Source organism: Macrobrachium nipponense, chromosome 7 (genome assembly GCF_015104395.2).
Source record: "Macrobrachium nipponense isolate FS-2020 chromosome 7, ASM1510439v2, whole genome shotgun sequence".
Classification (NCBI taxonomy): Eukaryota; Metazoa; Arthropoda; class Malacostraca; order Decapoda; family Palaemonidae; genus Macrobrachium; species Macrobrachium nipponense.
The window spans coordinates 108,792,058-108,808,610 of record NC_061109.1 but is presented as its reverse complement, the minus strand read 5'-3'; the positions used below and the strand labels follow the sequence as shown (position 1 = coordinate 108,808,610).

At 42.7% G+C, this 16,553-nt stretch overlaps 1 protein-coding gene across 1 annotated transcript in view; it reads right to left on the bottom strand.

Moving 5' to 3' along the window:
* Positions 1-16,553, bottom strand: part of LOC135217278 (small ribosomal subunit protein eS27) — a 205,202-nt gene continuing 188,649 nt past the window's right edge. Inside the window, exons 2-4 of the mRNA XM_064253024.1 lie at positions 13,593-13,701; positions 12,956-13,066; positions 1-108 (exon numbers count right to left, since the gene is read on the bottom strand). Coding sequence (XP_064109094.1) covers positions 80-108; positions 12,956-13,066; positions 13,593-13,701 — 249 coding nt within the window. The 3' untranslated portion in view covers positions 1-79. The remainder of the gene's footprint in view (positions 109-12,955; positions 13,067-13,592; positions 13,702-16,553) is intronic.

The following is a 16,553-nucleotide window of genomic DNA, read 5'->3' as shown; positions in this document are numbered from 1 at the left end:
TTTAGCCTCTCAATATAATAAGTCTCAGTTCATGGTAATAACAGACAAAAGGATTTTAAGGGAGGCTCTTCCAACACAATCAGTTTTGCTTCCTTCTGAATGAACACCCTGAAAATAAAAAGAAAAGGTTTTAGCTGTCGGTGATTTAAGACATTACTACAGAACCTATGGCATTGGTTACACAACTTACTACAGACAGCATTTGCAAAATAACCCACTTTGTAAGTCTTATACCTACCTTGGATATTAAATTTAGACTAACAGCCTTCCCCCTACTGTTCTGTTGATAACACAGTTCAAGTATTCTCTTCCCATGTAAAATAATATTCCAAAGAATTTTCATCTTAACCCTTTCTAATTCATTGTTCCATTTCTCAACTATACATACAACCAATTAAATCCATGCCCCAAGGAAAATTGTGCAACTACCAACCCTCTGAGAATAGAAGGTATCATAGGTTTAATACAAATTTGAAATCTTATCTGTATATGGAATTATCTGGATGATGTCCGAGGATGTTGAGAGACAGCCTGACAATATTTTATAAAACGGGTAGTGCATAACAACAACCTGGTTACTATCAAATTTTTTTTATCCAGTGCTTGGCCTTTGGCCTCAAATTCAGTTTCTAAATAGCAATAAATTACATACTGCACATATATGAACGCCATATTCTCCTGGTTTTGCTGTACAGTTATTATTAAAAAAAAAAAAAAAAAAAAAAACCAAAAAAAAAAAAGCAGCCGAGGAAATAAAACATTTATGGTTATTTTAGTTTGTTGCATTGCCCCTTAAGAAACATTCAATAAAGTAACAATAATAATAAAAATTACACCAATATTTACCATATCATGAACAATTAACTGCCATAACTGTCTTTTATAAGGGACTAATAATAAATTTTAAGTCAGTTACCAAATAGTAACATTACGTCTGCAAATGACACTTACACAACTTTTGTTTAGAAGTTTTAATCGTACTATTCTTTACAAAATGCTTGCACATAAAATTGTAATAACACAAGTCAGCATGGCATGCATATACTAACACCGTAATATCATAAGTCAACAATCTGTTGACATATTGTTCTCTTTCCTCTTCCTGTTTTTCATGCTCTCACCTTAATGTGTTGTGCTTCATGAAAAATATTAATTCTGCAAAAGTATCATGTTAGGAGTGGGCAAACGACAATGTCACAACAATCAGTTCCTCAACTAGTTTTAGGGGCTGGGCTTGGAATAGGAAATAAAAGTACTCTATTCTCCTAGAATTAATCCTTTTCATCCTTTTTTATTACAAAAATGTGTGATGTGATCTCTATTCTCCTAGAATTAATCCTTTTCATCCTTTTTTATTACAAAAATGTATGATGTGATCAAAGATATTAACTCCAACAGGGACATTTTAATAAAAAATCAATGAAGTTCCTACAAAATTTTACCCACGGCTCACTCAAAAAAAATTATACAAAGACCTTATTGCCAATCAGTGTTGTATAAGTTCATACACATCTGGAAAAATACTTAATTAAACACAAGAAATGTTTTTTCAACAACACATTATGATGAAGCTACATAAAAACACCAAGATAATTAATCCTGTGCAGACTACCTCAGAGTGAGTCTCATTTAATTAAGATAGATATTTGACAGTTTTGATCATCAAATGCTTTCCACTTTTATTTTACTAATGATAACGCATACAATATTAAAACTGTCACAGTCCAGCAATAATGGGTTTTAATAAACCTACAGAACTTCAGAACTACTAACCATTTATGTATATACCTGTCAGCTTCATTGATATCACAACATATATGCAGGTAATCCTTGGGAGTCTTGAAATTTACTGTTGATAAATTATAACCAATACTGGTTATAATTTTCAGTTTTACATACTAAAAATAGTTCAACCTGATTACACTGCAATTTATCAATTTTGAGCACTTCTATATAGATCATGAACAAAATAGCTAACCTGTTCTTGTACTATTTATTTAAGGATGCGATCAATAATCTCATACTACTTATTTAAGGATGCGATCAATAATCTAATAAGTATAAAAAAATATTAAATGTTACACTTATCGAAATGCACTTAAAAAAGGACAACTTTTTAACTTCTATTTTTCTAACAGACTGGGGTCTAACAGTAAGATGTCTACAGTGTAATTCTCTTGACAGTGCACAAGTTGACACTAGGATATTTAGAACATTTCTGCGTACAGCATATTATCATAGGACATCCCATTGGGTTATCCTATTGTCTCTTCTGTCTACTTGGGGGGAAAGAACTATGCTAGACCTCTTCGCTACACTGTTCAACAGGAAGCTAGGGGGTCAGCTGCTGTTCATGGTCCTAGATTTGTCCGGGCTCTTCTGCCTACTGGGAAGAACCTGGGAGGTTACGCATCTTCTCCATTCTGCCTCTTTCACCAGAGATTTTTTGAGACACCAAGATTTTCTTACAATTAATCGTGACTACAAAAATAAAAGTGGACACCAAACATGGAAGGAAAAGCTTTTATTTCTGTAGACGATGATTTTATAAGAAAATCCTGGGGGTCTCAAATATCCCCCCCCCCTTTTTCTTACGCCGACTGGACGTATTTTACGTCAACATTTTTTGTCTCCCGTGTGCTGACTGGACGTATTTTACGTCGACTTACAAAAGTTTTTTTTTTTAAATTCGCGGAAAAATACTTATAGGCCTACCAGCCTAAACCTTTTGAATCACGCGCCTTGGGGGATGCTGGGAGTTCACGGATCAAGGTGTTGTTTTGTTTACAATCGTTACGCAGGCGCGCAAGCGCGAATTTCTTTCTTGCCGCACTAAAAAGTATCTGTGACACATCTCGGAAATTATTTCGTCACTTTGACAAATTTTTGTACCATTGTAAATTAGCCTTTACATGAAGTATTATATATGAAAATGTGCGCATTTCTATGTAGAACACAACAATAAAATACTCATGATTGTAGCTTTTATCAGTTTTGAGATATTTTCATATAAATAATTTCAACCTTCGGTCAACTTTGACTCTACTGAAATGGTCGAAAAACGCAATTGTAAGCTAAAACGCTTATATTCTAGAATTATTCAATCATTTACCTTAATTTTGCAAGTTATTGGAAGTCTCTAGCACAATATTTCGATTTATGGTGAATTTATGAAAAAACTTTTTCCTTACGTCCGCGCGGTAACTCTTCCGAAAAAAATCATACATGCGATTGTGGTAATGTTTGCACCAATTTAAAATTAGCCGTTATATAAAGTTTTTATATATGGAAACCTGTGCGCAATTTTTCATGCACAATACAACTAAAACAACCCATGTAGTAGCTTTATCAGTTTCGAGATATTTTCATATAAATAACGATAATTGCCAAAATTTCAACCTTCGGTCAACTTTGACTCTACCGAAATGGTCAAAAAACGCAATTGTAAGCTAAAACATGACAATTTGTCGAAAATTGCATTTTTCCTAACTATACAAACCTGAGGTCCTTTAACAATAGGAAGGTAACTAGCGGCAGCTGGGACGGTCGTAAGCTTCGAACAAGGGGAGAACGGTAGTAACTGCTTGTCCGATCGTGTGCGCGCCCGAGAGGTGAAGAATCACTTTTGCTTTAGGCCCATGCAAAAAGTTGCAGAGTGAGGGGTGGCATGAGGTGGGACTAAATGTAAAGGACCTCAGTTTGTATAGTTAGGAAAAATGCAATTTCGACAAATTGTCATTTGTTCCGATACGTAATACAAACCCTCGGTCCTTTAACAATAGGAAGACTCACTTCTTGGTGGAGGAATCTGAGTCTTTTTGGTGAATCAGACTGGTGTTCGTCCAACCCTGGAGTGCCTCCCTGGTCGTAAGAGCAAGGGAGAGATCCAAACCTCGTCCGATTGATCGGGGTGTGTCACCGCAGGAATCAATGGTCAGACCTCTGGGCCAAAGTACTAAGAGAGAGGCAAAGCGTATCTCTTCGTACCAGCAAGCAAGAACTTGTTCCTGTTTGCAAGAGACAATCATAAAATGATGGGTTTGTCTCAAATTGGCATCCACTTCCTCCCCCTTGTTGGAGGAAGTGGTGGATATTTATTCCTATCCCTACTGAAAGGGATAGGATGGTGCTCTATTGAGTAGCTCACCTGCATCTCGTCCTTACCCAGCAGGGTGACGACCGTGTCCCTCTACCCAGAGGTAGAGGAAAGAAAAAGATGGGAAGAGGAGCCAGTCACGACTTCATTCCATTCCTTCCATCCATTCTTACGGTCACACCAGGACTCTAGTTGCTGTTCAGCCTTCGAGGGTCTGGGTTAACTACACAACGTGTTGAGCAACCACCACGGTTCCCAAGGAAAAAGATCCAAGGAACTGTGGGCAATATCCCGAAGGTAAAAGGAGGTGCATGCGGTCCGGTTGGACCAGGCGCCTGCCTTCATTACCTGCGCCACGGAGAAGTTTCTTGCGGAACGCGAGAGAATGATGAAGAGGCGCCACACTCATCCTGGGTGTCGAGTTTCTTCAGACAGCTCCGTCGCGCCTTCACAGGACAAAGCAGCATAGCCTTCGTATCGGTGAAGTCCATTAGGGAGGGTATTGTGAAGGACTCGAACCAATCGTCAGTTACCGAAGGGTTCTGAGTCTTCGTTACGAAGATCGGTACGAAATCGAGCGTCACAAATCCCCATCCCTTTGTGCTTGACTTCTCAAGAGAATTCATGCAGTTACCTAAGACGAAAAGAAGGGGATAGTCATATGACCTATCCCTCTTCTCGACTTTGGTTATGTACAGTACTCATACTGACAAGCTATTAAGACGAAGTAATGATTGCTCTGGAACAACCGAACTAGTCCACAGCATAGTTCGTAACTGACTCGGGCGCTCTGACAGCTGCCGACTGACTGGTTCGGAATCAGTAGAGGCAAGTTGTCCAAGCATCCGGGTAAGTCACGTGACCTTCGCCTTTAAAGAGTTATGCTGAGACCAAACAAATAAAATATTTGTTAGTCACCGATGCCGGACGGCGCGGCGATGATTCTCTTAATGCATAAGCTCAAAAGGCGAAAGTCAATTGCCTTCAAAAGACCGAGGTCCCTGATGGCAACGAAAAATCTCATAGACGTTGGAATCTCAGCTTAAGGAGAAACACACTATGTGGACGTTGAAGACGAAGGTAGGCAATGAATGCAACCTACGTCTTCCAGCTGAATCGAGAGAAGGAATCTCAAGATTCTAAACCTGTGCTTACAAATGACTGAAAACGCTAACCGCCATTTCATTGCTGTCCGGTGTGCAATGAAAGCGGGGCGTTCTTCGGTAATGAAACACAGGGGGGGGAGAGCCGCCTGAAGAACTGCTTCTCATGGGCTGAACGTTTGGAAGTAGAGCTGGCAGGTGTGGGAGTAGGCGATGTCTTTCAATACATCTGCTAATCCGGGGTGAACAATGAACAATTGCACACCTCCGAATACAAGATATTTTTGAGGACAAACTCAGATTCCGCAAAAATCATTCGCATTATCGAGATACGATGCAGCAAGAGACTATTACAGAATTCTGTTACCGTTGCGGTAAACAGAAAGATGAGAGTCGATAGATATCTCTGTTTAAATTCTCGCAATACCGAAGACGATGAATACTAGCGTCACAGCAGTAGATGGTCATTCATGTATGCGAGAATCCCCGTTAATCAGAGACTTAAGTCCGTGATTGTTGGGCAGAGATACGGTTGGTATTCAATCAAAGCAGTTGAGAAAGACATAACCAACCGTTCATCTCAAAGCGGCAGCTGGTACTGAAATGCCTCGGGCAATTCAATACGCAGTAGCTGTCGCTGACTCGTCATCCTGAGTTGCCAAGTAATCCTTTCCACGAAGGAATGCGTTCGGCTAGAACCACCGAGCATAAAAAGATATGCTCGAGCAATTATATTTATGCGAAAACGAATTTCGTAAATATAAAAGCTTAAATGGTGTTGTTGTGACAACACCATAAGTATATAAAATTGAAACTGGAAACTCCTGGGAGGTTGCAGGTAACCCGAGTTGCAGTTCAATTAGAATACTTTTCGTCTTAAGTCGCAATCCGTAGATACCTAACCGGATATGCGCCTACCCTCGGACCATTCAACTGCTTAGCAGAATCATGTCGCGAGGTTAATATACGTAGTATATTTGTAGGATTCTGAACAACGATCTCCATCCTAAATTCTTTCCTTCAAGAAAACAAAATAAAGGATTGGAGATCGACCACCTTCGGTCTCTTTCGTCCAAAGAGAAGTGGAAGAAGTCTTCCTCGAAGGAAAGCTTCAATGGGTGAACAGAATACTAAGACGATAGTTCAAGCCAAACTGGATATTCCCGTCCGTTTCTTCTCTATTCCAGGTTGGTCGCCTACTGTGAGATAGTCTTCTTTCAGCAGCAGTCTTCTTCCTAATGCTAGAAATTCCAGGAATTCGAGCATAGGCGAGGTTCCCGATTATCGTGTAACATATCGGGGATTCTCGTCTCGCTCACTTTGGACCGTGGTTCTCGCCTAAGTGTTTGGAGATCGTAAGAAACTAACACTCTGAATGCGCTAGAAATTACGTAGAATTCTAAGCAGTCTGCGAAACCCCCACCGAATTCGTCAAACGATATCGGCTGGTGGTCCTCTCGATTCCCGTAGAAATCGAGAATGGGGCAGGATCCCTCCTCAACGACCGGGGCTTACGTCAGGTAGGACCCGAAGGTCCCCCCCGGTAGCGCAGTCCCCAACGTGGAATCCTACAGAGAAATCTCTGTAGGATCCCTCCCCTTTCCCTCGTAACCGTAAGGAGAGAGGGAATGGGGGAGGAATTGGATACTCGCTCGCCTTCCTTTCCCCAGTGGAACTAGCAGTTGGAGAAGAGTAGGAGCAGCCATCGCCTTGCGGCGATGGCCTCTCATAGTCTGGGAAAAACGTATCGTCAGGAGAAAACGTTTTCCCGAGGAGGGTTACGAACTCTCACGTAGGTAAGGGTCTGCCGCCACTGTGAACGTCGTCTGGGGGGGGCTGATCGACACCTGACAGGAGAGAGCCGATACCGTCCTCCGACTCATTCCAGTCCTCGTCGAGGTCGAAACCTCTCAGGAGGACCGAAGGAGTATTTAAATACGGTGTCCGAAGACACGTAGAAAACGCCGCTGTCGCAGTAGAGGAGGTGGAAGTAGCTGATCGACCGGCCAGAACTGAGAGAGCCTTCTTGTCCGGAGACGAGAGACTCTGGTTCAAGACAGAATCGGCAAGCTCCGATCGCGGCAAACCCACCGTCGGTTTGGTTCCCTCTCGGGCCCCAAAACGACTCGAGAGAGACATGGGCTCTGCTGGTGGGAGCGGCGATCCTTCCCCCAGGTCGTTGTGCTGACGAATCAGTGCAATAACCGTGGGCAAAGTTACTCTGAATCTCGGAAGTTACAGCGTCTTGAGGAGTAGGACCATCCAGTCCCTCCAACAAGAGCAGCTCCCAGGACCCTCCTCCTTCAGAAGAAGGACCAGCAACAGATCCCTGACGGTTGCCTCCAATCACTTGCGCGTACGTCCTGGTTGGTCCTAAGACCATACCTGGCACGTGCGGCGTCGTGACGGGATCGTGAGCGGCGCATCTCTCACGGATCACTCCTATATACCTCGCTCTTCCTGGCGTATGCCGAGGAAGTTGAAAGTATCGGAGACAGAACTGACGCTACCCACCCCCCCCCCCCCCGACTGTCGCCTCCAATCACTTGCGCGTACGTCCTGGTTGGTCCCTAAGACCATACGTGGCACGTGCGGCGTCGTGAAGGGATCGTGAACGGCGCACCTCTCACGATCACTCCTAGCTACCTCGCTCTTCCCGTGTAGCCCGAGGAAGTTGAAGGTAGTGGAGAGACAGACCTGACGCTCCCCCCCCCCCCCCCACCCCCCCCCCCCCGGCTCGCTGGCAGGACCAGCGTACTGTGGGGGGCTGCAGCCGATCACCAACCCGCGGTGGGGATCGATCTGCAGGCCTGGCCGTGCCGCTCACCTTGGTGCGAGCTGGCTCGACTGAACGCCACAGGGTCGACCCCTGTCCCCTTCCGTGCGTCAGAACTAGCTGCTGCTGGCGTCACCGTATTCGACCTGGGTCCCTGTGGGAAGCGGCAGGTCAGGTGGACCTGCAGAGCTCATTTCACTTTTTTTTTTTTTTTTCTTTTTTATTTGCAGGTGCGAACCGGTTGAGCGTTACCTCGCGGCACGGTCAAACCGCTGGTACCGTCGGTCGAGGGGACCTGGGGGACCTCTCTCCAGCCTCAACCGTGGCCGGTCAGAGACCGTCACGTCCACGAGGTACCGGTGGTCGCTACGAGAGCGGCCGCTGGCCTGGCGAGAGTCACCTGAGCGGCTCTCGACAGTCTTCTGCTCCGTGCCTCGGTCATGACACTGAGCGAACTCAGGCGTCTTAACTTTGGCTGCACGGTCACCTGAAGAAGACCGTTTTTACACTCGGAACTTCTCGTCGGACGAGAACCGAGCCGTACCTGGCCTTAGCAGCAGAGCTGCCAAGACCAGGCGAGGGTGTACCAGCGGTAGCCAGCACACCCTTGGTCCCCGTCTTCTTCTTCTTCTCAGAAGGGGAGACGGGGCCCCGTTCCCGAACCCGGAATAGGAACAGGAGGACCAGCAGAAGAACCCCCCCGTCACACCGGAGTGTGACGAGCCCTTCGAAGTTCCCGAAGGAGTCTTCTTAGGGGGAATAACAAACCCGGTTACCAGCTGGTCGCTGCGAGAGCGGCCGCTGGCCTGGCGAGAGTCACCTGAGCGGTTCTCGCCAGCCTTCTGCTCCGTGCCGTGGTCTTGGCGCCGAGCGAACTCTGGCGCCGAAACTTTGGCTGCACGGTCTCCCTGAGGGAGAGCGTACACTCGGGATCTCCCGCGAACGAGAGACCGAGCCGGAACCTGGCGTAGCGGCATCGCCGCTAGCACCAGGCGAGGAAGTTACCAGAGCTAACCGATACTCCTCTGGGGTCCCCGTTCTATCTTTATTCCTTACGGAAGGGAGACGGGCCCGGACCCTCTCCCGAAGGGGAGCAGGAGGACCAGCAGAAGGACCCCCCCCGTCCCACCGAGGTGGGACGGGCCCTTAGAAGTTCCCGAAGGAGACTTCTTTAGGGGGGGGGGAGGCCCAGCCGTTCTTCTTCTTCGGCTTATGGGCCTTAGAAGTCGAAGGGGAAGAGGCAGCAACAGACGAAGACGAAGATGACACCTTCCTCTTCTTCGTCAGCTCACGCAGGACAGTCGTCAGGTCCTCCATCCAGGCCGGAGTCGGGCCTATTGCCGAAGCAACACGGCCCGACTGCACCTGTCCGGAAGGACCTGGGACTGGGAAGACACACCATGGGCAGGACCAGCATGGACAGGCGCAGGAAACCAGGAGCGACAGGAACAGCAACCAGCTCAGGAGCGGCAGGAACAGGCGGCAGCGGTAAACACAGAAGGGACAGCCAAGCCAGTAGCGGGAACCACATCAGTGACAGGTACGGCAGGCCCAAGCCTCGCCTCGTTAGAATCATTCGGCAGCCAGCGGGAACCCTAGGGTACTGGTCGGCCGAGGTCCAGAGGCGAGCTGCTGGAACAGCGGAAGTCTGGGGCAGGCAACACGAAGAAAAAAAACACAGGCGGCGGCGGCATACCCCTCCTCGGTACGGCGGCGACCGCCTCCCCCCCCCCAAAACCCCTCCCCCACCCCCCCCCACCCCCCCCTTAAGAAAGCGGCAGACGGCGTCACCAACACAGCATGGGGAGTGTAAACCAGCGGGGGGAAGCAGCAGAAGCGGCCGTGAAGGTTGTAGTGGAGACCGCTCCAAGGTCACCGCCCCAGACCTCGACCTCGCTGGACGCTGCAGCAGATCGTGGATGCTAGGCACGCCCTGCAGCCGCAGTGGCCCATACCTGTCCAAGGTCGTCTCCCACGGATGTAGCACCTGCGTAGCACAGAACAGATTAGTAAGAGGGGTTCCCTCACACACGGGGGGGGGGGGGGAGACATGCCCCACCCTGAACGGAAGGAAAGACCCAAAAACAAAAAAAAATACGAGGAAGCTGAGCGGGGGGGCAGGAAAGAAGACGAAGAATCGGATACCAAGGGAGTCGCGGGAGAGCTTTCCGACGACTTCCTGGCAGACCTTCGCAGTGAAAAGTAATATGAAAATGAAACAGAATACTGCACTTGCGATTCACTTCATAGAACTTAAAGGGGGAAAGATCAATTCCCGGGTAAGAGCGGAAACTTGATCCATAATAATATGATGCTATCATAAATATATATGAAAATGAACAATACTGCAATTGCTATTTTCACTTTCACAGCAATAAATCGTAAGGATTAATTCCCGGGTAAGAGCGGAAATTGATCCAAAATTAAATTTGATGCAATTAATAAATGAAAATGAAAAGAAAACTGCATTGCGAATCCACTTTCATTGCATTCTATTCATACAAAATAAGAGGCTCGTGCCGAGCGCAATCAAGCTCTCGGCAACGAACGCACAGGGCAAAAATATAATGAAAAAGAGTACTTACATCTTTCAATTACACACTTTCGCCCAAAATACATGACTCGGCGCGAGTGCGCCCGCCCTCGGCACCGAGACACAATTCAAGGGTTCAATTCATGAAAAGAGCGGAAATCGCCGTCTCTACGGCGATAGCTCCATGTTGATTCATAATTAAGTAATGAAAATGAAAACAGTGTACTTACAGTTTCATTTTCAAGTCAAACAAACCATTAGTAGAAAACACAATATAAACAAAGCATACGACGATGAACGCGCACGATCGGACAAGCAGTTAACTACCGTTCTCCCCTTGTTCGACGCTTACGACCGTCCCAGCTGCCGCTAGTTACCTTCCTATTGTTAAAGGACCGAGGGTTTGTATTACGTATCGGAACAAACTTATATTCTAGTAATATTCAAGCATTTACCTTCATTTTGCAACAAATTGGAAGTCTCTAGCACAATATTTCGATTTATGGTGAATTTACAAAAAAAAAATAACATTTTCTTTACTTCCACGCGGTAACTCTTCCGAAAAAATCATACGTGCGATTGTGGTAATGTTTGCACCATTTTATATATGAAAATGTGCGCAATTTCATGTAGAATACAACAATAAATAATTGAAGGTTGTAGCTTTTCTCATTTTTGAAATATTTGCATATAAATCACGATAAATAGAAAAAAAACCACGTTCGGTCAACTTTGACTCTACCGAAATGGTCGAAAAACGCAATTGTAAGCTAAAACTCTTATAGTCTAGTAATATTCAGTCATTTATCTTCATCTTGAAACAAATTCGAAGTCTCTAGCAAAATATTTAGATTTATGGTGAATTAAAAAAAAAATCTTTCCTTCCCTCCGCGCGCGGATTCTCCGCCACAAATCTCCGAAATACGTACGTTCCATTCTCGGAATATTTGCTCCGTTTCATATTAGGCATTTCATAGAGTTTTATATATGGAAATGTGCGCAATTTCATGTAGAATAAAACAAAAAATATTTGAAGGTTGTAGCTTTTCTTATTTTCGAAATAATTGCATATAAAAAATATATATATAAAAAATTCGACATTCGGTCAACTTTAAACTCGTCAGATATGGTCGAAAACTCCAATTGTAAGCTAATACTCCTACAGTATAGTAATATTCAATCATTTTGAAAGAAATTGGAAGTCTCTAGGACAATATTTAGATTTATGGTGAATTTTTGAAAAAAATATTTGTTTACGTCCGAGCGTTACGAATTCATGCATTATTTTGTGATAATATTTTCTCTGTGTTGCTTTTATAGTTTTACAATGTGTTATATACCAAAATGACCGTAATTTAGTGTACATTACAACGAATAAAAAAGTAACTTGTTACCTTTAACCGTTTTGCGCACAGCGCGATTTGAATACAATTATATATGAAATTTCGTTTTTGCGCTATCATATATCGCATTATTTATATATGATAATGATAATTTTTTACATTTCTGATGGTTGCATACTAAACTTCAGGCAATGACAAAAAAAAGGAGCCAAAAATGAACTCTTAATCTTGAAAACTAAGCGCGCTGTGATTTTTTGAAAAATATTTTTTCCGCTTCCGCGCTCACTCCGAAACCCCTCCGGCACACAGAGACAATTTTTTATTTACCGCTCCGGAGTAAGAGGGTTAATAAGTTTTAAGAAAATAAAAATTATATTTAATACGTCAGTTTTTATAGAAATTATAACTGATTTACAATTGTAGCTGAAAAAATTTATATGTTGAACCAAAGAAGGTTTGAAAAATCCGTAGTTATTATATTATTCTAGTCAAAGAAGTTGTGAAAACTCTGAAGTTTCATAGAAAACCCTGAGATATGGGGGAAGGGTCACTGTAGGGTCACTGCTGACCTAATTGATCATGTATGTATTGTCACCAGGATTCAGTAACCAAGCAAAATTTCACATCCAATGGATGAAGAGAACAAGTCAAAGATTGAGTTACAAGATTAGGACCAATACTAATGAACAAATTGGCATAAAAAAAAAAAAAAAAAAAAAAAAAAAAAAAAAAAAAAAAAAAAAAAAAAAGGAGGGATATTTATACAATAACATGCTAACCATTCCCAAATACAGCACACTATATTGAAAGGGGAAAAAAATAAGTACAATTACATGAACAAGAACAAATTTAATAAAGGCAGTCCCTGGTTATTGGCAGGGGTTCTGTTCTTGGCAGGGTGCTCATAAGTGAAAACTGTCTGTAACTGAAACTTAGTGATTTATGGCACTTATTGTGACCTTATGGTACCGATAGCTGGAACTGCATGTTATGCCACCATAAATCACCGACTTTATGGCACTAGACAAACGCCATAAAAGTGGATCGCCATTAACCAAGTCCGCCAATAACCGGAGATTGCCTGTAGTATAAGAATCTACTTACCGTCTGTCAATTTAGCCTTGCCACCAGTAGGTTGGCACAAGACAGTCGCACATCCAACACAAGCAACTACTGTCTGGGCATGGGAAAAAACTGTGGAAATCTTGAAACAACCTGAAAATCCAAAACTAACGTTATTTTCCTTTTTCGTTAAACCTTAATGGCCAAAATGACAATTTTTACATAAAGGTAGTATAGGATACTGACTAGGGTGGAAGCAATCCTCCACTACATATTTTTTTTTTATAAATACGTATTACCATGTATAAACTGCATCATAACCAATTTAATTTTCACATAAATGTATGGACATAGAAGTTGTTTGAACATGTTTGTCTATGAATGAACATTTTTGCACTTGGAGAAATGGTTATTTTACCAATGCTGGCCAAATGAACACTTTGTCTAATTGCAAAATTGATGGGAAAGAGACAGAGATGTGGAGCATTCACCAAAATCCAGTTAGTAATTTAGCTTACTAAATAAATAAAACAGTTTATTGTCATCATGATAAAACTATTTGTCATAATGGTAATAAAACTATATGTATACAGTGGGGATCTAACCCTCCAAAAGAATGGAAGGAAGGCCCTACCTACTTTGTTCAATAAAGGAAACCTAAGATAAATATAATGCTTACCTGGGCATTTAACATCCATGAAAAATGAATTTGGGTGCTGCACAAGTCTCTTGAGCTTGCACTTTCTCTTCTCCTCAGCAGGAGTGGGATGCAACAAATCCTTTGCTAACTGAAAACAAAAATATTCCATATAAATCATTTATTTTACTTATGGGAAATATCATTGTTACTGCAATCTTTCCTTTACCAATTTGTTCCCAAAAGAATACAAATCATCTTTTGGTGAAAGTTGAACCAGCTTTGGATGAAGGTTTTCCATACACCAAAAGGTTTGTATTTCCATGAAAAATTCATATGATTTCACTATGTGCATATTTAGACGTAGTGTCTAAAAATCAGGAGATTGTACAGAGGTGAGGTTCAATATAATCTTGATTACTCTTGTATGCCATCAAGAAAAAAATTATTTGGTCTCAAAACCTCCTCACCAAGTCAAACCCTACATTACACGATTTCAAGCCGTCACTTTTTAGTTCACACAAGTTTATTTAGTCGTCATTTTTAAATTCACGAGTCAATTGTGCAGTCTGAAAGTCGATGTCAATAAGGTGACACCATTAGTATCATAACTGGTTAATTATATGGTGCATATGATTAATTTTTAAAAAGTTTTGGGTATTGTTTACATTACTGTACATTGAAGGAAAACAAATACTGGAAAAGATGACAAATTTTCTAAGACAATTTTGCATTTTTCATAGATGCAAACCTGAGGTTTTAACAAGATAATTTTCTAGTGCCTGGCTGGATCCAGTTAAACAATCAGAGATTGAAAAGCAAGAAATATGCGAGATCTGGCAACGCCTACGTATATTGAGTGAAAATTGGTCAAAGACTGCGGACCCACGCTATTGCGTTTAGTCTTTCCCAACCCAGGATGTCATAAGATGACAGAGGGGCAGGCAGCTAAAGGTGGGCAAGTAAAACATTAAAACCTTACGTTTGTAGCTATGAAAAATACAAATTGTCTTAGAAACTTTGTCATTTGTTCATACAAGAACAAACCTTCAATCTAATTACGGGACAAATTCGAAGGACACTGACCCCCAACCCCTGGTGTGCTTCACATCATAGCTCAGGCCATGAAGCAACCCCCCCTCTTTTCGAAGAAGCCAAAGCTAATACGAAAACCGTTTTGAGCGTCAAGTTCCTGTCTGATGAATGACGTAAAGGTTCATAAGGAACTTTAGTGAAACTTCTCAGGACCACGGAAACATCCCACATTGGAGGCTTAAGCTCTCTCAGTGAACACAACTGTTCAAACCCTTTAAACAGCAAGGAGAGTTCCCAGGATGAGATGTCTACACCTCCCAGAAGTAACACTAAACTCAGGGCCTCTGTAGCCTCTAATAGTGGAAACAGACAAGCCTTTCTCATCCCTGAGGAAGACCAAAAAGTCTGCTATACCCTGAATCGAGGTTTCAAGCAGAGAAAAACCCATTTACGACACCAATCACAGTAGATTGCCCATTAACCTTGGTAAACGGCAGAGGTAGATTTCTTGAGATTGCTGGACATAAGTCTTGCTGTCTTCTGAGAAAAGCCTCTCGGTCGGAGGAGATACTTGACTGCTCACTGGTGAATCTTGACTGTCAAAGCGTGAAGTTGGTGCGAAAACAGCGGCAACCCCCCCCCCCCCCTCCTTCACGGAAGCGATCTCAGTGGTGTTGTCCGACATGAGAACTACAGATGTCCCTCTAATTTCTCCCGAAATTCCTTCAGACCCAGAAAAGCTGCCTTCAACTCCAACACGTTGATATGTTGCGGTCTGTCCTCCAAATGAGCGCCACACCCTGCGAGGGAGGCAACTGAAAACAAAAGGAAGTCCGGCGGCAGTGAATGCAGAGGAACACCCTCCAAGAGATTCTGATCGTCTAACCACCAATGAAGATCTTTTCTCACTTCTGGAGGCAGAGGAACCCTTATCAGGGGTGGGTCCCGAGACCAGTAGTCCCTTAGTCTCCATTGCAGACTCTGAAGATGAAGTTGCCCAAGACATATTTTGCTTGCAAAATTAGTTCAAGATTTTTCAGTATTTTGCGTTTTAAATAGTACAGTCACCTCTCAATAAATGTGAGGGTTACGTTCCTGGAGAGCTTGCGTAATTAAAAACGCACCATTTAAACATTTTTCCCCATAAGAAATAACAGTAATGGGGGGGGGGGGGGGGGGGGGTTACGTTCCTGGACTTCAGGAACTCTGTACTTTACTGCCAAGTACAACCGAATTGGATAACAGCAACATCCATTTGCTTGTATTTCAACCATTGTGTGATAGTAAACAATTACTGTAGTTACTTTAAAAACGATGCTATGTAGAAAAGGAGATATATTTTTATGTAAGCTTGTATTAAGATGAAAGTAAGTGAAAATAGCGAACGGGATTAATTTTTTTTTTTAATGCAATAACCATGCTCCCAACTCAATCTGTTAACGAAAAAAAATAATTTAGTTCACAACGAGACTTATTTGACCTGAGGTAAATAGGGCGAAAAAAAACTCTTATTCGCCATCAGTTGATTTCCAAACTAAACTATTGAAGACTTATTATTTTATAAATGCAATATGAGAAAAACAATATTATTGGATACAGTGAAGTAATGTATAACTTATTATTGTATACATGAAGTAATGTATAACTTATTATAAGTTTCCTGGAAAAGATGCATATTCGTTACTTTTGTCATTATACATGTCATCAGCAGCCAGACATTGCTTAATTATGCCGATGTCGGAACGAAGCCGATTCTTGTTTTGTGTCCACTTATTTTATTTTTATTTTTTTACTGAATTATCTTAGTCAGAATGTATTGAACCTCCAGAATTGGCTTTTATCAATTACTGTATTGTACATGTTGTACGAGTACACTGTAGGCTAGTCTACTGTATTCATAAGTATACAATATACCATAGTATATCATAGACAAAAAAGTAAAACAGCAAAATCTTTTGCACTATTAAT